At 39.3% G+C, this 19,794-nt stretch overlaps 1 protein-coding gene across 1 annotated transcript; it reads right to left on the bottom strand.

Annotated features, from left to right (window-relative positions):
- Positions 1-5,831: 5,831 nt before the first annotated feature.
- On the bottom strand, positions 5,832-18,622 carry LOC139142819 (dapdiamide synthesis protein DdaC-like). The gene is made up of 4 exons (XM_070712983.1): positions 17,825-18,622; positions 10,864-11,046; positions 6,934-7,066; positions 5,832-6,392 (listed from the first exon to the last, which is right to left on the bottom strand). The coding sequence occupies exons 1-4, from the start codon at positions 18,206-18,208 to the stop codon at positions 6,094-6,096; spliced, it is 999 nt and encodes a 332-aa protein (XP_070569084.1). The 5' UTR covers positions 18,209-18,622; the 3' UTR covers positions 5,832-6,093.
- Positions 18,623-19,794: the final 1,172 nt, after the last annotated feature.

Consider the following 19,794-nt stretch of genomic DNA (forward strand, 5'->3'; position numbering starts at 1 on the left):
TGTTTCAGAGATATGATATTTATGTGGCTTCCTTATTCGCTGCGTTTGGTAGGAGAGGAAACATTACCCATACTCCTATCCCTTAAATGTATATTATAGAGGGATGTACGGCATACCATATATAAGATAAACAATCGACGCACGTACCCATAAGTCTAAAGAAGATACACTCTTTTAATGTTTTTTACTTCTCTATGCATTAAGTTCTTTCAAATGATATATAAATACCTTGTAAAAATTGTTTGGTGGAACATGAACTTAATTATTGGGTTTGAAATTAAGCAAATTTTAAGATTACATTTCATGTCCGATATAAAATCTAATCGATTTTTGAATATCGATTTATCCCCATTTAGTTGTATACCAATGGTAAGGGGATTATCTGGGCTTTCTAAGAATGTATTGTTTATGGTACTTTTTTGTTTTTGTTTCCGACTAGCGGTAAATATGTTACCCCTAACCCATTCCTATTTTACTACTGAGGGCGTGACAGCCCTTCACAAACAAGTCGTTACACTCTCACACACCATCAGTTAAATGGAAAGTAAGCAGATTATGACAGCTGAGAATACTAGCTAACAGAAAATCATGGTGGGTAAAATGCCTTAGAGGGGATGATTTCGATACCTGGCCAACGGACTAACTGTTTTGTGCATATTGTTCAAAAAATCACTTAAAATTGACACAAACTGGACGGCTTAAGCTTTGTAACTTTAAAATATGCAACTTTTTCCAATGAAACTATACATGTTTGGAAAGGCCAATTTCAGAGCTTTTAAACGGTATAAATTTATATGGTTTCATAATTCATGGTTCGAGGCAGAACGGGAAACATTACCCCTACCCCATATGTTGTAATTTCGTTCTTAAAAATGACTTAAAATTGACACAAACTGAAAGGTTTAAGCTTTGTAACTTTAAAATATGGAATTTTCCCAATAAAACTATACATGTTTGGAAAGGCCAATTTCAGAGCTTTCAAACAGTATAACATTTATATGGTTTCATAATTCATGGTTCGAGGCAGAAAGAGAAACATTACCCCTACCCCATATGTTGTAATTTCGTTCTTAAAAAATCACTTAAAATTGACACAAACTGAAAGGCATAAGCTTTGTAACTTTAAAATATGGACTTTTCCCAATAAAACTATACATGTTTGGAAAGGCCTATTTCAGAGCTTTCAAACAGTATAACATTTATATGGTTTCATAATTCATGGTTCGAGGCAGAAAGAGAAACATTACCCCTACCCCATATGTTGTAATTTCGTTCTTAAAAAATCACTTAAAATTGACACAAACTGAAAGGCATAAGCTTTGTAACTTTAAAATATGGACTTTTCCCAATAAAGCTATACATGTTTGGAAAGGCCCATTTCGAGCTTTCAAACAGTGTAACATTTATATGGTTTCGTAATTCATGATTCGAGGCAGAAAGGGAAACATTACCCCTACCCCATATGTTGTAATTTCGTTCTTAAAAAATCACTTGAAATCGACACAAACCGAAAGGTTTAAGCTTTTTAACTTTTAAATATGCAATTTTTCCCCATAAATCTATATATTTTTAGAAAGGTCTGATGCAGCACTTTCAAAAAATGTAACATTTTTATGGTTTCATCATTCATGATTCGAAACAGAAAGGGAAACATTACCCCTACCCCTTATGTTACATACGGATATGTGGCATACCGCGTAATAAGAAAACAAGCTCATGCACCCACTAAATCTCAAGACACATACTTTTAATGTTGTTTTTCTTGTTTATTGCACTGAGTTCTTCCAAAAAATATATAAATACCTTATGAAAAATTGTTTGGAGGAACGGGAACTTAATTATTTGGTGTGAAATTTAGCAAATTAAACGATTTACGGCCAATGGCCGATATAAAGTCTAATCGACGTTCGAATATTAATTTATCCCTATTAAGTTATATATCAATGAAAGGCCATGATCTTGGCTTTCTAAAAATGTAACGTTTATAGTATTTTATTGTTTCTGTTTCCGTCGAGCGGTAGATACGTGATCCCTACCCAATCGTTGAAATCCAAGATGGCGGCCAAGATGGCGGCAAAGATGGCGCCAAATGAACCCCATGGGACACGATTTGATTTTGGGAACATCAAAATTCATTAAATATAGACCCTAAGGATTACAAAAATGTAGGTTAAAAAAATACATCCATGGGGTGCATGGGAACCCTACCTTCCGACTAGACTACATGGATGTGTAACTTGCGTTCAATGATTTCACGGGCATCCTTCGCAAAATCACTGATCGATGTCGAGCTGCTTGCCGAAGGCTGCACGCTATACAACGCTGGAAAGTTGTCTCTTGGACTCGCTATGTAATCCGGAAACTTGCTCCCCGGTCGAAGAGCTCCTGGTAGCCATCTCCGTCCAGCTAACAATGCTGTAGTTTGGGGTGGAATGTCAACCCGAGGAGTGTACTTGAATTTGGTACTTACTCTTGAACTGATGGAGTAGCATCGTGAGAAATATACCATACGCGACGGAATCGAAATATTACGGATAACGACTGAAACTAACAACATGGCGTTGCTCGCTGTAACACAATGTCACAGTGATGGTCTAAAAGGAACAAACTGGCACTGTGGCATTTGACCTCTGATATAAAGAGCTATCAGAATGCTTCTCCATCAAGTGACCCCACAAATAAAACAAATAAGTTCACATGGACTAGCAAAGCGAACATAAAAATACAATCGTATACCCATCCCAGACATCTAAATATATGCAGGAATTGTAATCAATGGTAATAAATCTACACTGGCAAACAAACGCTCATACGACATTCGAAAAGTTAAAGGTTGGCTCTGACGTTACATTTGTAATCCCCCCATACCTTTTAGCTAAAAACAGTTTCTAAGTAAACTTGAAATCATTTTAACTGACCAGTACATACATGTAGGCCAAAAGGTCAAATAGTTAGAACAGCCACTTTGACAAACCAGGTATACGTTTCGAGAAAGGTGCCAAAAACATTGGGCTGATCTAAACATACAGCAGAATTAGTGGATGTGTCAAAATCTAAACCAGGTCAGTTTCTCTGTGGGGAAAAGTGGGAATGAGAAGTTATGTACTTCGAATAATGCCATTGTTAGACATATAAAATTCAGTAGGTAACAAAATAGGCAAATATCCAACTTTTAGATAATCATGAGAGGTCAATTGCTGTTCTTTTTCGTTTATATTTCGGTTTTATTCGCGCTGTCTGAAAGAGAGGGTTTATTAAACTTGTGCCAAAAATTATGTCGGAATGTCCGGCGTTACACTTGTTAATTGTAAGTTGAGTGTGTTGTGTCAAAGTTGACGACCGGTAATCCGGACTAAAATCCATGTGTCCTCAATAACATCGCTATGCTATGCTGTGCAAAATCGCATTTGCCAGTATTGCTAGTATTTCAAGTCGTATTTTACTTGACCAAAATAGAGATATACGAAAATGCAATTCTCCTATAAAAACAAAATTACAGCTTATATCTGTTGGAGTCACTTCATTAACGACGTTTTTGCTTTAAAGACCAATATTATGTGTGTAATAGCCACCAAAATATCGCGAAAATGGGGCGTTACAATTTTGTGGGTCTAATCTCATCTGTTAATGACGATAGTGATGAATCGCAGATTATGGATGATATTTATAGAGTTGATATTAAAGGTATACAGTCACCTGTAATCTAAATATGCCCATATATGGTCCAAGGGGTGTTCCATCCTATTCAAAATGCCCATGTGATTAGAATGCCCATCGATTAGAAATACTAGCAATACTGGCGAATTAGATTTCACACAACCTAGCGATTTTTTTGAGGGCAGACGAATTTTAATCGGGACTAGAAAGAAATCAGTCGTCACATTTGACATTACACACTCAAGTTATAAGTAACAAGTGTAACGCCAGACATTCCGACATAATTTTGGCGCTAGTTTAAAGGTATACAGACACCTGTAATCTAAATATGCCCATATACGGTCAAAGGGGCGTTCCTTGGTATTCAAAATGCACATGTGAGGGCGCTGTTTTAAAAAAGCGGCCACCCGCTTAAAATCTGTGATTGGTTAGATTTTCTCTTTCCATGGTAACTGTAGCAAAATTGGAACAGGTGACAGTGTACCTTTAAGAGTGACATTATTGTCCGGGCAAGCAAGATTGTTGTGTGTTTTTGTCTAGCTATTGGGAAAGCAGTTGGCCTAATGGTTTTTCTGCTGCGCATTTGAAGATTGCTGATTGAGGTATTCACTTGATGTTGTCAATTTTATTTGTAGGTGTTCATTCGCATATAATACAGGATTTTAATTTCCATAGTTAAGGATAAAACTGGTGATGTAATACTTTATAGGGACTTATCGCCCAGTTGCTATAGCTACTGCCATTTCCAAGCTTTATGAATTTTGTTGCTTCACTGATATAATATAGATCTTTATTATAGTGATCATCAATTTGGTTTTAAAACCTGTCATTCCGAAGATTTTTTTTTTCACAGAAACTATCGATTTTTACAAACACCATAATAGTCCAGTTTTCTTGTTTCTTAGATGCTATAAAAGCATTCGGCAGATTACATCATACAACTCTGTTTCATAAGTCTCTCGACGACAAAAATAGGTTTCACATTGCGGGAAATTGTCCAAACATTTGATGTATGCAAATGATATAGTCTTTATTTACCCTTATGTTAAAGGTTTGATAGACTTTTAAGAACTTGTAGTAATTATGCATCATCTAATGATATTCCCTTTCATGCAAGGATCGAAGTCAAAGGGTATTTTTTTTTTGCCAGAATTCAATTTTTGCCAACACAATGTGCAGTCACTCGCATAGCTCATGTGTATTCAAATGGCCCTACACTTACATTTCTAAAGAAACACTCGTGTCTTGGAGTTATATAAAATTATTTTAGAAACGACGTCAATATGAAGCGACAAATGAGAAGTTGTCATTCAAGTGCTCCCTCTATGATTCGTAACTTTTGTAAGTCTTACCTTATCGTTCAGTTAAAATATATCTAGTATTGTTCTCATCTTGTACATATACTGAGAAATGTATTAATGACGTGTTTCACACTCTTACGCTTTTAAATATTGTAAGGCATGAGGCATCAATTGAATACATTGGAAACCTTTATCGACCATTGCATCATATCATTTCAAAGTAAACAACAGATGGCCCGTTCTAATTGTTACGTTCATTCGATGGGAAGTAAAAATAACCTGTTTGAAGCAGCTTCATCCTGTAATGTAATTCAACACAGCAACATTTTGGCGCAAGACTTTTTAAGACCTATTTTCTTATTTCTGCTCTGTATGTAAAGTATTCAAGTTTCTGGTGGGTTTATTGAGTTTGTTTTGTGTCTCTTTTGTGTTCTTTGATTTATCAGCCTTTTCCCGAAATAAAGAATAAATTACAATTATGGTAACTAACAATTAAACTATAAACACTAAAGAATGTACGCGCATCGGAAAAGGTAGAATCGAACGCAGGAGTGCAGAACTGCGCACTACATGTTTTTTCTTGGCATGCATCATTCAATCTCAGGGACTGGCTAGTTTCTTCAGCCGGGTGGATCCGTGGCATGGTGCATACATGGTGTCAACATGCTTTTGAAATGCTCAGTAGAGGTGGGGGTGGTCATTGTGTTTTTGAAATAAATCATGGGGTCATAATTAGGTCAACATCCAGTCGCTGTTTTGGTTGCGCAATTCAGGGACATTACTTAGTATATCAGAGGTGCATGTCTGAGACATCTGGATGTTTGCAAATTGGACGTTTGTTTTGCAACGCATAATCACAATTATAAAAACTCATACAGGGCATAACAAAGGCCTGGTCGTTTACTGTTTTCTCTGTGAGAAATCAAGCACTAATATTGCACTGTATACAATACATTGATAAAATGCCATATTTTACAAAATTACAAAATCTTTCCGTTTTCATTGATGCACCCCAAAGGTGTAGCTATTTCCCTTCCTAAGAAAGGTTTTTCAAATTTGATATTACAGCATTGTCTGAGAAAATCAGAACTGGCAATTGCTTTCACTTTACAACTTTTATAAATTTGTCTACTTTCTAGTCCAGGGAAAGGCTGACCAATAACCTTCTATTTCCTTTAAATCCCAACCGCGCATGAAGTGCAAGTACGTTATCAAGTGCTATGACGTCGCCCCTTTGCATCTGAAACCCCACCGACACTTCCCACAATACTTCGCGTACGTGCTGCACCACCTCTTCCTCGACGTCACTTCCATCGCCATAATACACATGGATAGGATACTTTTCGTCAGGTATGTTCACATCAACCCAAAGCGGATGATCCTTGAAATAACTCGCATGATGACCATTCAGATGATTAAACCACACCTCTTGCCCTGCAATAAATAATGATGTTAAAAAAAAAACGAGTAAATTTCGGACAGCAAGAGAAGATTCAATCGACGTCTTTGAAAACACGAAAGTCTTAGGAAAGTTCATGATATGTGCGTATATCAAGGTGTGACTGTGATACAGATCATTGTAGAGAATTTGTGTGTACACATTAATGGAACCTGCCAGAGTCGTTCCAAAACAGCATATTCTCCCTTCGAGAAAACGACGTGATCATAATAAATGCGATGTAGTCCCAAATTTAGGTGTGTGATTTTTTCGACATGTCTTCCGATGTTGGCTATCTGTGTAAAAATTAGAAATTGTCTTTCCAATACAAAACACCTCTCTGATGAGACACGTCTTCCCGTGGCCAACTGGAACAAGCTGTGGAGTACATTATAACAGTGGGGCACATTTCTGTCAAATTTGACAACCATGATCAAAAAGTCAATAAAACGACTGGATAGCAGCCATTTCAGAGGTTTTCATAATAAAAAGTATTGTCTGAGTCTCTTGGCTGGTATTAGAATAACTTCATGTTACCTGTTTTCGGATGAGTAATAAAAGCTGGAAGATTGTACCAGTAGGTGAGGGCGCCATCTGGCTCCCAACGATAAGCCCTTCCATGCTCGTTCATGTACTTGTCAACATCTGCCTTGTCTTCAGTAAAAAATACCTGGATGAGACACAAGATCAGGCAATGATACTATCACATGGCGCGATATGGTTCTTCGAGGCATGATTACTCAAAACAAGGGGTGGGTGCGGGAAAGCAATTCTATCGTAATAAGTTCGATGATTTCTCTTTGGGCCCGTTCTGGCAGGTTTTTACATTAAAGCTTCCAACATTCATGAGCAGCTAACCAACCTATTTCGAGAAATCTTAATCCAAGGAGATTTCAGTATTTTTAATAATAATAATATTTATTTATTTAAAGCGCACTACACATACGTCTCAGTGCGCTTTACACATTTAAAATTGATAAAATACCAGCAAAGCATGACAAACTAAAATGTAAAAACAATCAAATTAGGCTAAAAACGTACATGGTTAAAAATGGTGAAAATTTCTGCAGAGTAAAAACAGTCGAAATACAAAAAACATTATTAAAATTCTACAGAGTAATCAGCAGAAAACGTTAAAATAAATCAAGCATCAGCGGTTGCGGTAAAATGGTGACCCTTCCAAAACATTAGTATAGTGCTTTACAAAAAGGTGAGTCTTTAAAACGCGCTTAAAACAGTCAACGGAGCTGGCATTACGAATTTCAGGAGGCAATGAGTTCCATAGAGAAGGTGCGCAGACAGAGAAAGCTCTCTGCCCATATGCCTTGTTGAACGTTCCACGCGGTGGCACTACGCGTAACGAATCACTCGATCTGAGATCTCTGGCAGGGTGTATATCTCGATCAGATCCATGAGATAAAGTGGAGCAACATGATGAACTATTTTAAAGGTCGTCAACAAGATTTTGAATTTAATTCTAGCTTCTACGGGCAGCCAGTGTAGATCAATGAAAACAGGTGTGATATTATCAAATTTACAAGTACGCGAGACAAGGCGAGCTGCAGCATTCTGAAGTGATTGAAGGCGTCCGAGCTGAAATTTCCCAACACCATACAAAAGACTGTTGCAGTAATCCAGCTGAGAAGTGACAAATGCATGGACCATCTTTTCTTTGGTGGGTCTGTCCAAGAATTGACGGATCTTTCCAATTCTACGCAATGCATAAAATCCATTCTTACAGATGTGGCTGATATGGTCTGACATCGAGCCGTCATGGGTAAGTTTCACACCGAGATTGCGAACTGTAGCAGAAGGGGCAATATCTGACTCCCCAATCCTTAGACTTGAGAGTTTCACTGCATCGGATCTGAGACGAGACGAAAACTGAACAACCTCTGTCTTCTCATCATTAAGTATAAGCATATTGGATTTCATCCAGCAGCGGATTTCGTTGGCGCATACCTCGACAGAAACTCGAACTTCATCAGGTCTGCTACACACAACATAAATCTGTGTATCGTCCGCATACAACGGACAGCAATCCATCCACAGTACACACATCCCTGTACTATGGGCCCTGTTCTATCAGATATCTCTTAATTCTGACTTTTAACACTGCATCCGGCATTGTTTCCCAGGCCCTGCTGAACAGGTAATGTACTTATTTACTCCCGTCCATACATATTTTTAATTGTGAATAAAGTGTTTGAAATGCTTTTTAGAGACGCATTTAAAAGCAGTGTTCCCTCCAATTTCCAAGGTTTCTCCCTCCCCATAATCAAAATCCTTGCACCACTCTCCCCACTAAAAGAATTTTAGCACAAAACGTTACCACACCGACTGCCTTCTTCCTCACCACTTTGAGAATAAAAGAAATGCTATCCCACCACAAAACCATTCGCACGTTTTTACACGAACATCTTAATTGGCTGTCCCTAAACATTCTTAATAATGTGTTCGAGCTGTCGTGTTCTTGTTGAGAAGTACGACGTTACAGTTAAAACATGAATTTGGATTTGAACATGTCACACTGCTCGAGAAACAATTCATGGCTACGCCTGTTACAGGGAGTAAAAAAGTACATCACCTGTTCAGCAGGGCCTGGGAAACAATGCCGGATGCAGTGTTAAAAGTCAGAATTAAGAGATATCTACCAAGCTAGAAACAGGGGCCATAGTACAGGGATGTGTGTACTGTGGATGGATTGCTGTCCGTTTACAATTAATGCTTTGAACGCTCGTCTGAAACACTGGTCTATGGACAGGCACAGTGGCTGTAATTTCGCAAGATGTCATGGGTAAATATTTTTAGAAGGTTGTGTCATTTTTGTGATACATGTATTGGTATGTGTGTATTGGTATGTACCAGTGTCCAAGGAAACAATTTTAGACCCTGTAATAGTCTGCATCCATATATATATATATATATATATATAATATATATATATATATATATATATATATATTATATATATATATATATATATATATATATATATATACCGCCTGTAAGATCCACGTTTACACTTGCACAAAATTGCTGGGTTCAGCAAGCTGACAAATACTTTCTTCAAGCACAAACAGTCGATCTATAATGTCTATGCCCCCAGTTATTAAATAATGAATTAGATTTTTCAATTATTTTAATTGCTAATGTAATTGCTAATGTAATAAAGGACCCTCTTTCTTCCATTTACAATGACTGTACACAATAGCTTACGCATCGTAATCGGCTATGTCATATTGTTTAAATTTAGAGGAACAGGGTTTGGTGTTGTTCACCTCTCCTCTCCTTCAATAATATTGTCGAATGAGCAGAGCACGTTGGCGCCTTCAAGGGAGAGAGACCGATTAAAGCCTAGGTGTTTGATAGAAATAGCCAGTCATTTGGTGACCTCTAACTGTCCAGACCCTGAGCCGTGGGTCAGCAGTGTGAAGGAGGTACACGTGTGGTCATGAATCCGCTTATATCGACCAGCCATATCATGAATTTGGTCGCTCTGTGGGGCAGGATGCGCTTACTATTTTCGAAATACCTGACGTCACTTCTTGATTTTTGCAAGAGGTCCATATAACTGTCTTTCACGATTTTGTTTTTGTTATGTGTACCGGCGCTTTGCTGTCTGTTCTTTGCTGTTTTGTGTCTATGTTTACAACAATTGACTGTGTATTACGAATTTTGACCCGGTGTTATTGGATTATGGACGGGTATGATGTGATTATTTTATTTGATCATCGAGTTCTCATTGTCGGCTGATGTTCACTAGCTAGCATCGTGGCATCGTGCTGTCTGTTCTGTGCTGTTTTGTGTCTATGTTTACAACAATTGACTGTGTATTACGAATTTTGACCCGGTGTTATTGGATTATGGACGGGTATGATGTGATTATTTTATTTGATCATCGAGTTCTCATTGTCGGCTGATGTTCACTAGCTAGCATCGTGGGAGAACTTCGCCGTGTTGTTATATGGACTAAAAGGGCGAGATTGTCAAACATTCGATATTGAATGTTACTAGATACGGGTACGAAAGTTATCGAATCCAAAACCGGGAGGATCCGAAAGTGGTCGAATGTGACGTCGGTCTTATTTTACGGCTTGTTTATTCTCCACTGTTCGAGACTTGGTAGACTTGCTACAAGTTTGTCGGTATATAAACATCAAAATAGAATAAATTGAAGGAAAAAAACTTCAGTAGACTGTGACACTAAGTGGTAGGCTGTTGCCTTGCGTCGTTGGGTGAACAGCTTGGCCAATTTGGCTAGCAAGTAACTGCTGCCGAGAAAGAGCCAAGCGACAAAGGGCCAGTCTAGAAACTTGGGAGAATCTAGAGACTTGGTAGAATTTCGCCGCACCGATGATACCGGAACGAGATGCTATTTGAGATTGTAGAAGCGACGTGGTTGTAAGGAAATTCACGGATCTGATCTAGCCTTACGAAGTTGGTTGAAAATATTATAGGACTTACCTGTTGCCAGGGAAGATATGCACCGGGCTTCGCTGTGGGATGATGTCTACAGTACCTTACCCCCACTCTTCTCACTTTGTCCACGAGCCCTGGATCCAGTTTTGGTAATATCTTTCTACCGTCTGTGATGACACTCTCGCCTCCATGGTCTGGGAGAGGAGGTACGTCACAAAAGAAGAAAATCTGTCATTGGAAGAGAGAAAGACTACACATGATATTGATCTTTTTCAACCGAGAGTTATCTAAGAATATTACAACTTCAGTAAGTATAATGCTATTTTCCCTGTTACATTTGAATCATTGTCCTTAGCGAGATTTTTGAATAACGGTTAAAAAGATTCTGTTATCGTGCACATTATCACTTTTGCTTAGCGTACAGTTTTCATGTTTGGTCAAACGGCAGTCACCATTACAATTAACTACAACATACCGCCAAATTATGACAGGGACCCTGCCTGGAACCTCGAAGGTCCATGCGACAATATTTTGCTGAAAATGAGGAAGATAAATGTAAGAACTTTGCTGGCTAATCGAACTTGGGTCTATTTTCCGTTAATTAATTTGTTGATCTGACATAATTCGCTGCACACCAACTACATGATTGGCAGTCGTTGGTCTGAGCTTCATAGGGGTCCCGCTGTTGCTACCAGCTCTATATTTTTATTTACAGTGGGAATGTTTTTACATTTTTGACCCTAAAGCCGACATTTGGACCTTATTCGCCACATCTTGCCATAGTAGACTTGTGGAGCAAAAAATAGTAACCCTCCCTCAAAGGCATGCGTGAAATTTCATGACCCTTCAAAAATGATTGCGCGAAAAATGCATGAAGGCGCGACATAGGCGTTTTCTTTATTGTCGGATAATATCGTCTAAAATGTCTAAGTTAGAGAGTTATGAGACCAAAGTGGTCTAATAGGGATAATATTATCAATTTTATCCGATAAAACAGCGTTTTTAGAATTTTCCACCCATCTGCTTCTAATATTAGTCTCTAACTTAGAAGTTAGATGATAATATCGATTTTATCGGATATTATCCAATTTTATCGGATATTATCCGATGAAACAGCATGTCGGGCATCTGCCCCTTCCCCACTCGTCCAATATTAGACTCTAACTTAGATTTTAGACGATATCATCGATTTTATCGGATATTGTCCGATAAAACAGCATGTCGGGCAACAGCCACTTCCCGTCTCGTCTAATATTAGACTCTAACTTAGATGTTAGTGTCTAATATTAGACGAGTGAGGTATGGTTGATGTCCGACATGCTATTTTATCGGATAAAATCGATAATATCGTCTAAAATCTAAGTTAAAGTCTAATATTAGACGAGTAGTGAAGTGGCCAATATATTATCCAGTAAAAGAGCATGTCAGGCATCTGCGTCTTCCCCACTCGTCTAATATTAGACTCTAACTTAGATTTTAGACGATATTATCGATTTTTATCGGATATTATCCGATAAAACAGCATGTCGGGCATCTGCCTCTTCCCCACTCGTCCAATATTAGACTCTAACTTAGATAACTTAGATAATATTATCCGATAATGCCTATAGTGCCAATGTCGCGGTATCCTCGAAAAATGGCAACTACCTTCCGTAAACAACCGTCCCCTGTAATGTCTCTCAAGCCCCTTACGACTATGACATTGTTTTACATTTGCCTTGAACTTCAGTAAAAATACATGGCAGATTCTTGGACAGACGCTAGAGCCTTTAAGATCAACCTCCAAATAAAGCACCTGGAAATATGCCGTGTCCGTTTGTGAAATAACCAATTTAATATTATCCGATGCAAACGCTAGCGACCACTGATGATCTTTTACGTGTCTCCGCTGATACCCAAAATGTTTTCAAGTCAACCAAACCCCTCTGATCCCCTAACATTACTTATTCGCTTGATTCAGGCTTGATCCGGTTCGTAAACATGAACAAAGCAGAGCATCAGGTCGTCTAGCATCTCGACATCATCCTTTGGCCTTTGTCCATACCGACCGCCAAAAGGCGACGTCGAGATGCTACACTGCGCATCACATTGCCGTCAAGAAATGATCGTTGAACAGTGTCAATCCCGTCATGGTCCCTGCTTGCGCCTATTCACATTTAGATAAACGGTTTGGCATACTATGATGTGGACCCCTAAACGGAGTAGAGGAGAGCAAAAAAAGCCGTTTAGACACAGACTAGGACTTGTTGTCTGTGGTTTCGAGTGCAAGACAAGTATTTTAAATTTTACATGTAACAAGGGGTGTGTGAAAATAAATATTGTTATGTTGCGTGAAAGACCCCCTTGTGCGATCCGCTAAGCCCAGCATTGCTTTGCAAAATAAACTATGCTATACTAAAAGATGTATACAATGGACTTAACAATGTATACAATGGCCTCAAGTTCTCCACTTCACATAACAACCGGAGCCATAGCAGGTAGTCAATCCGTGACAAACGCGGCCAATCTGTTTACCGCAACGAAATTTTAATAAAGAAATTTGAAAATAGATTTTTGTTGATTTTTCTTGTACGCTAAAATCTATTGAATATTGAAATATACTCATATTTCTATTTCCTATTTCTACTACAAGCGTATGATTTCAAAATAAGCATAATGGTAATTCCAGCTAGCAGATTGCGGCCAATGCGAAGCCTTGTCACTCACCAGCCTGACGTAAATTGAAATAGGAAATGCAGGCTATTTCCTATTTCCAATTTGGTGCAGACATGCGCAGTGGCATGCTGCATCGCTCACGCAGACGTCAGAGACGGTGCGGCGTCGCACGGTAATTGTTACACTGTAACACAGCCCCTCGGAGGGACTGTGACTGTAAATTACATTCATCGAATCATCAGCCCGGAAGTGGATTCGTGTTTGGTGCCAGATTTGCTCTTCACCTGATTGTGGTTCACTAGCGGACATTTGGATACCCACGCGTATTCTCAAAATCATCAGTGGAAAAGCGGGAGTTTTTTGTTCATCATCTAGGCCCGTGAAAACACGTACTTTTTGCAAAGGTTTATCGATGAAAGGATTAGAATAACACTTTGAAATCTGGTTAACAAATTAGAATGTTCTTACACGTTCAACCATTTCAGCCCTAAGGTGAAAATGTTACTATTTTAATAAGGGCATCATCATGAACACTTTTTTCCGTAAGGTGTCTTGTTGCCCTAGACTGTAATAGTGGTGGTCAGCTGTCAGACAACAACAAAGATTACACTGATGTGTCAAGACACAGTCCCTCCACAAATTTTGTGGAGGGACTGTGGTCAAGACAATGTTATTGGTCATTGACATGGTTGTAACCGTATCTGCAATTATTTCACTGACTCTTAATTAATGAGGTACTTTTTCTGGTTCATATTCTCCTATATTTCGCACTATTATAAGGGCGTCTTTTTTCTTCACAACCCCAGATCCAAGTAAGGAGTGTTTTGAAATTTTGCGTAAGAAGCATAGCTACCCAGCTTTTCCTGTGAGCGCCAAGACATCCAACGCGTATGCCAAAATGGTCTGCTATGCACGAGTCAATAAATCTTTCAAACCAAACAAATGTTTTCTTCTTGGTCGGGTTCTTGGTACAGTTTGTCAAAGCGCCCACCTGTTGTCAGGGCCTGGTTGGGACGGGGCAAACAAAACTTAGACTATCGACAGCCCATTGTGCCTTTCCTTTTCTATCATTGTTGTCTCTCGCACATACGGGGTCTGGGTGGGGCCCGGGACTGGGGCCGCAAGCGTAGCGCCGAAGGCGCGAGGCAGGAATGCACCCGGTGGTGTCACTGTCGGGGGAAATGGGTAAGCTTATCCATGCATGGTCTAAAATCACGGGGAGGGGAGTCACTGTTTTTTATTCCCAATCACTTGTGCGTGAAATAGAGAAAAAAAGGGGTACGAAATGGCGCAAACGACTATCGACGGCCTCAGTCTTAACGTTGTTTCGTTTCAAGAATATCCGATTTTGGGATCCATTTATTATTGTGTAGCGTAATTATTACTTTTCGTGCATGCAATGCCTGTACGAAATTTAGTTTGGCGGTCCATTGAGGGGAAAAGATCACGTGCCTAGACGGTCATTCAAGTTAGAATAGGGGATCTGCCTTCTCTCGTTTCGATCTAATTACGCCATCACATACCACAAGGGTCAGTGTATCTTGAAGTCAAAATCTGTTCAGTTCGCGGGATACATTTTTGTTACAATGTACTCATTATTTAATTACGTCGGATTCCCTCTGCTGTCTGGGTTGGCGCCACTAAATGTCATTGCGCATGTCTGCACCAAATTGAAAATAGGAAATAGCCTGCATTTCCTATTTTCAATTTACTCCAGCCTGATAATAAACTGGACAGGGCGATTGGCCACTTTCTGAATCCGTGGCACTTTGCGGCCACTCCATTTTCTAATTTAGGTATTCCATTAGAAAATAGAAATTAGGCTAATAATCAATTTTTAAACGTTTCTTCACGTTGATGAAGCGCATTTTGGTCCTTTTCGAAATGAACAAGTTTTCAACGGTGGTGAAATTATGAGAAATTGGTAAAAACCCTTGTGAGGATGGTACTTTGCGGCCAATCAGTATTTCATTTACAAACGTCATCGTAAATGCTAGTTATCTTAGAAACGTGCCTATTTTCATTTATGTTAGGTAACTCTGTGCAGTGCGGTGTTCACCTTTCAAAACTGCAAGTGGGAATTGGCGACTGCAACCTAATTTCCAATTTGCCATTTTCCGATTTCCTATTTGAGTTTGGGTGTGGTCTATGCTAAGGAGAGGCGGAGCATGAGATGAGTTATCATGGCATCTAAATTGATACATGTTAGCTGTGGAAACGCAGCTATCTGTTGGCAGGGTAGCGTGCGTCACTATGCGGGTCATACCCGCCACGGCGGGGTTGACCTTTTTATGACCCGCATAGCGATGCACGCTACCCCGCCAAGAGATAGCTGTGTTTCCACAGCTAGATACATGTCTAAGCATTCCCGTGAATATTATGATTAGGCTAATCATAATTCAGTTCACGGCCTAATTACGAATCAGCCTGTTCTTGTACGTTTTTTGGAAGTATTTCTGACAGAAATGAAAGGATTGACATGATTTAATTATTCATTTTCTCCACCGTTATAGCATGGCATCCCCATACAACTACTCCGGTGGCAAAATTAGATTGTATTCAGCCACAGGAAGTTTTCCTAATTGCTGAGCGGTAACATCAGCCGACCATCAAAAATCTTAACTTACTCTACGAAGTTCATGAAGTTGGAACATTGTCTGGTGCGAGGTCAGAGTTAGAGTCAACAATGACACGGCCACCAGATCCAAACACTCAACGCTTGCTGATATGCATGCATTCTCATTAAATTACCTCGTTAAATGAAATATAATTCTCCGACGAAGACGTCGCATTGGAATTTAATTTCAATAATATGTACAGTGTCTCAGGGTGGTTGATTCCACAGGCTCTTGACTCAATGCAGGCGAACCGCCAGCCGTCACTGATACAATAGAATCGGTGACGGCTGGAGGTTGGCCTGCATTAGAGCCTGTGGCTGATTAGCTTATAGCTCTGCATGGCAGGGCTGTGTGTTACCCGGCGTTATATGGCCTGTAGTGGGAGGCCGTATAACGCTGGTAACACACAGCCCTGCAATGCAGAGCTAATTCGCTTAAAACTTTCACTATTGACCATGCTCGCCACAGGCACTGCCGTGGTTGACAGCACTTTTCAACTACGTCAGCGCCTGTAATGCTCGCGGCGCGTACAGCCACTGAGGTATGTAATTTTGGTGTGGGACAGGTCTAGCCAAGGAAAGGAAAGTAGCAAAACGTTTAACCGTGGAACTAGAAACGGACTAGCTCCATGGTTTAATAAAACATTCAACACGCAGAGTATGTCACAAACTTTTGTGATTTGTTGGGTATCCCTCCGTACAAACGCCGTGAAATTCGCTGCACTGCTGATGACCCCCTGATTACCATTCATCATGTTGCTACCTGCTATTTGGTTGGAGGGAGAAAGCACATTTGGCAGCGACCGAAAATTCAATTCAATTTAAAAACATTGACAAAGAAAAGTATAACTTTGTTGAAATATTTAAGTGATATGTCAATCGTCACCTTGTCACTGTTTGGTTCAATCTGATTGGCTGTTTCGAGATGTCCATCATTAACGTCAGGGGGAATTTCAATAGACCACGCCTAAACTCAAATAGAAATTAGGATTTTGGATCGAATTTGCAGTTTGCTCTTCAACATGGCATATGGCCATTCGGACATTGATAAAGTGAAATGCGATTTGACAAACGACTTTCGGAAAGTTAAAAGGGAAATAAATAGGTATTAGTTAAACAGAATTTTGAAAAAAGGTAGGATTTTCAAATATCGAATGAAGCTTTCCAAGCAAAATTCTGATTGGCCGCAATGTACCATCCTCACAAGGCTTTTTACTTATTTCTCACACTTTAACTTTAGGCAAAATCTAATATATTTAGAAAAGGGCCAAATGCGCTTCATCTGCTCGCCTAAAATATTTGAAATTTGATAATTACCCTTCATTCTATTTTTAATTGAATACCTAAATTAGAAAATGGAGTGGCCGCAAAGTGCCACGGATTTTTCTGCCACGCAGTAGCACCATAATGCTTATTTCGAAATGATAAATTGATATTGAAAATAGAAAAAAGAAAATAGGGTATGTTTCAATATACGACAGATTTTAGCCTAGAATGAAAATCAACAAAAATCTATTTTCGAATTCCTTTATTGAAATTTCGTTCCGGTAAACAGATTGGCCGCGTTTTGTCACGGATTGAATTCTTCTTTTAATAGTCCATGCAGCCCCTTCCCCTACTATAAAGTAAAAATAAAACCAACCACCAGGTATTCATTACTCCTGCACATCATCACACTCTTCATTCCTATAAGTACTAGCAGGAGAATGGAAATAATTTTACATCTAGTCTTACCTTTAAGGGGTAACTTTCCAAATACGACATTTCATTGTGGGGTTCGATGCTATACTCAGGCGGGTCATCACTGGCAGTCAGTACATCTTGAGAGACTTTATGCCTAGGGGCAAATCCTCCTTCATACCCTGTCAATCTGTACTCCATTCCTTGCATGAACTTCGAAAAGTCATCACCACTTTGCAAGGGAAGTCCTCGGAAGAGGAGAGCACCATGAATGTGCAACTCGCGTTCAATGATGTCACGCGCACCCTTCGCAAAATCACTGATCGATGTTGAGCTTCTTGCGAAGGCTGCACGCTGTACAAAGCTGGAAAGTTGTCTCTTGGACTCGCTATGTAATCCGGAAATTTGCTTCCAGGTCGGAGAGCACCCGGTAGCCATCTCCGCCCCGCTAACCGCGCTTTAGTCTGGGGTGGAATATCAACCCGAGGAGTGTACTTGAATTTGGTATTGTCTCTTGAACTGGTGGAGTAGCATCGTGAGAAATATACCATACGCGACGGAATCGAAACATTACGGAAAACGACTGAAACTAACAACATAGTGTAGTAACGCAACATCGCAGCGATGGTCTATAAAAAGGAACATTGGCACTATTAAAAGCTGTCGATGATATAAGACCTCTCACGTAAAAGGTTATAACGATGCTACTCCACCAAGTGACCCCATGCTAATCAATGCTAATAAATCTACAGTCAAACAATCGCTCTCATGACATTCGAAAAGTCAAAGGTTGGCTCTTGCGTTCGATTTGTAATCCCCCTACTATTTAGCTGACAACATTTTATAAGCAAACTTGAAATCATTTTAACTGACCAGAACATACATGTAGGCCAAGAGGTCAAATGGTTAGAACAGCCACTTTGACAAACCAGGTATACGTTTCGAGAAAGGTGTCAAAACATTGGGCTGATCTAACATAACAGCAGAATTAGTAGATTTGTAAAATAATTGCAATCATACCCATCCGTAATCCATAACACTAGGTCAAAATTCGTAATACACTAGTTATAAACATAGACACAAAACAGCACAGAACAGACAGTAAAAGCACCGGTACACACAACAAAGTCAAATTCATGAAAGAAAGATATATGGCACAAGACCACTAATTAAGTTCCATAGCCCTCCACAGTAGCGTTGAGCTCGATTTTCCTATTTTAAAACATTCAGCGGCACGAATCCTCTTAACAGGTGTTAGGTCAATGTCAGCTTGACTACTGATTAATTTTTCGTGTGGGCAAGTCCACGGAAATTTTGAGATAGCGATGAAAATAGCGCCCTCAGTGGTGTTTTTGACAAAATTCAGGCTTATTGTTATGATTTCTATTGGCCCTAGAACTACTCATATTTATACCACCGAATGCTTCAGCCATTATTCACAACAGTCTGCATTTTGATTCAGGCAGAAAAATATCTTTACAAAAATTCTTGACGTTAAAGTTCAAACTAAACAAGCATCCATGCAGATATCAAAACTTCAAGGTCTGCACTATTTTTCTTCCGAACTATGGGTAACGAACCCGGAAGTGAATTAGTGGGCTTGTGCCATATGGCCCTCTGGCCAAAAGGCCAAGAAGTAATGTCAGGTGTTTCGAAAACAGTAACTGCATCCTGCCCCACATGTGGCATCCGCCATATATCAATCTGTAAGTCAAATAGGTAGTGGTCACCAACTAAATAATCATCTAAACTAGGCCAGTTTCTCTGTGGCGAAAAGTGGGAATAGGAATTATGTACTTCGAATAATGCCATTGTTAAACATATAAAATACAGTGGGTAACAAAATACGCAAATATCCAACTTTTAGATAATCATGATAGGTCAACTGTTGTTCTTTTTCGTTTATATTTCGGTTTTATTCATGCTGTCTGAAAGAGAGGGTTTATTAAACTAGCGCCAAAATTATGTCGGAATGTCTGGCGTTACATTTGTTAGTTATAACTTGAGTGTGTAATGCCAAATGT

Source organism: Ptychodera flava, chromosome 10, assembly GCF_041260155.1.
Source record: "Ptychodera flava strain L36383 chromosome 10, AS_Pfla_20210202, whole genome shotgun sequence".
In the NCBI taxonomy this organism is placed as follows: Eukaryota; Metazoa; Hemichordata; class Enteropneusta; family Ptychoderidae; genus Ptychodera; species Ptychodera flava.

Excerpts from the sequence above, each read along its gene's own strand:
- LOC139142819 (XM_070712983.1), bottom strand. The coding sequence starts at position 18,208 with ATGGCTACCGGGTGCTCTCCGACCTGGAAGCAAATTTCCGGATTACAT. Across the intron at positions 11,047-17,824 it reads TGGAAAGTTACCCCTTAAAG|ATTTTCTTCTTTTGTGACGT; the intron begins GTAAGACTAGAT and ends TTCCAATGACAG. Across the intron at positions 7,067-10,863 it reads CATATCTTCCCTGGCAACAG|GTATTTTTTACTGAAGACAA; the intron begins GTAAGTCCTATA and ends TGTCTCATCCAG.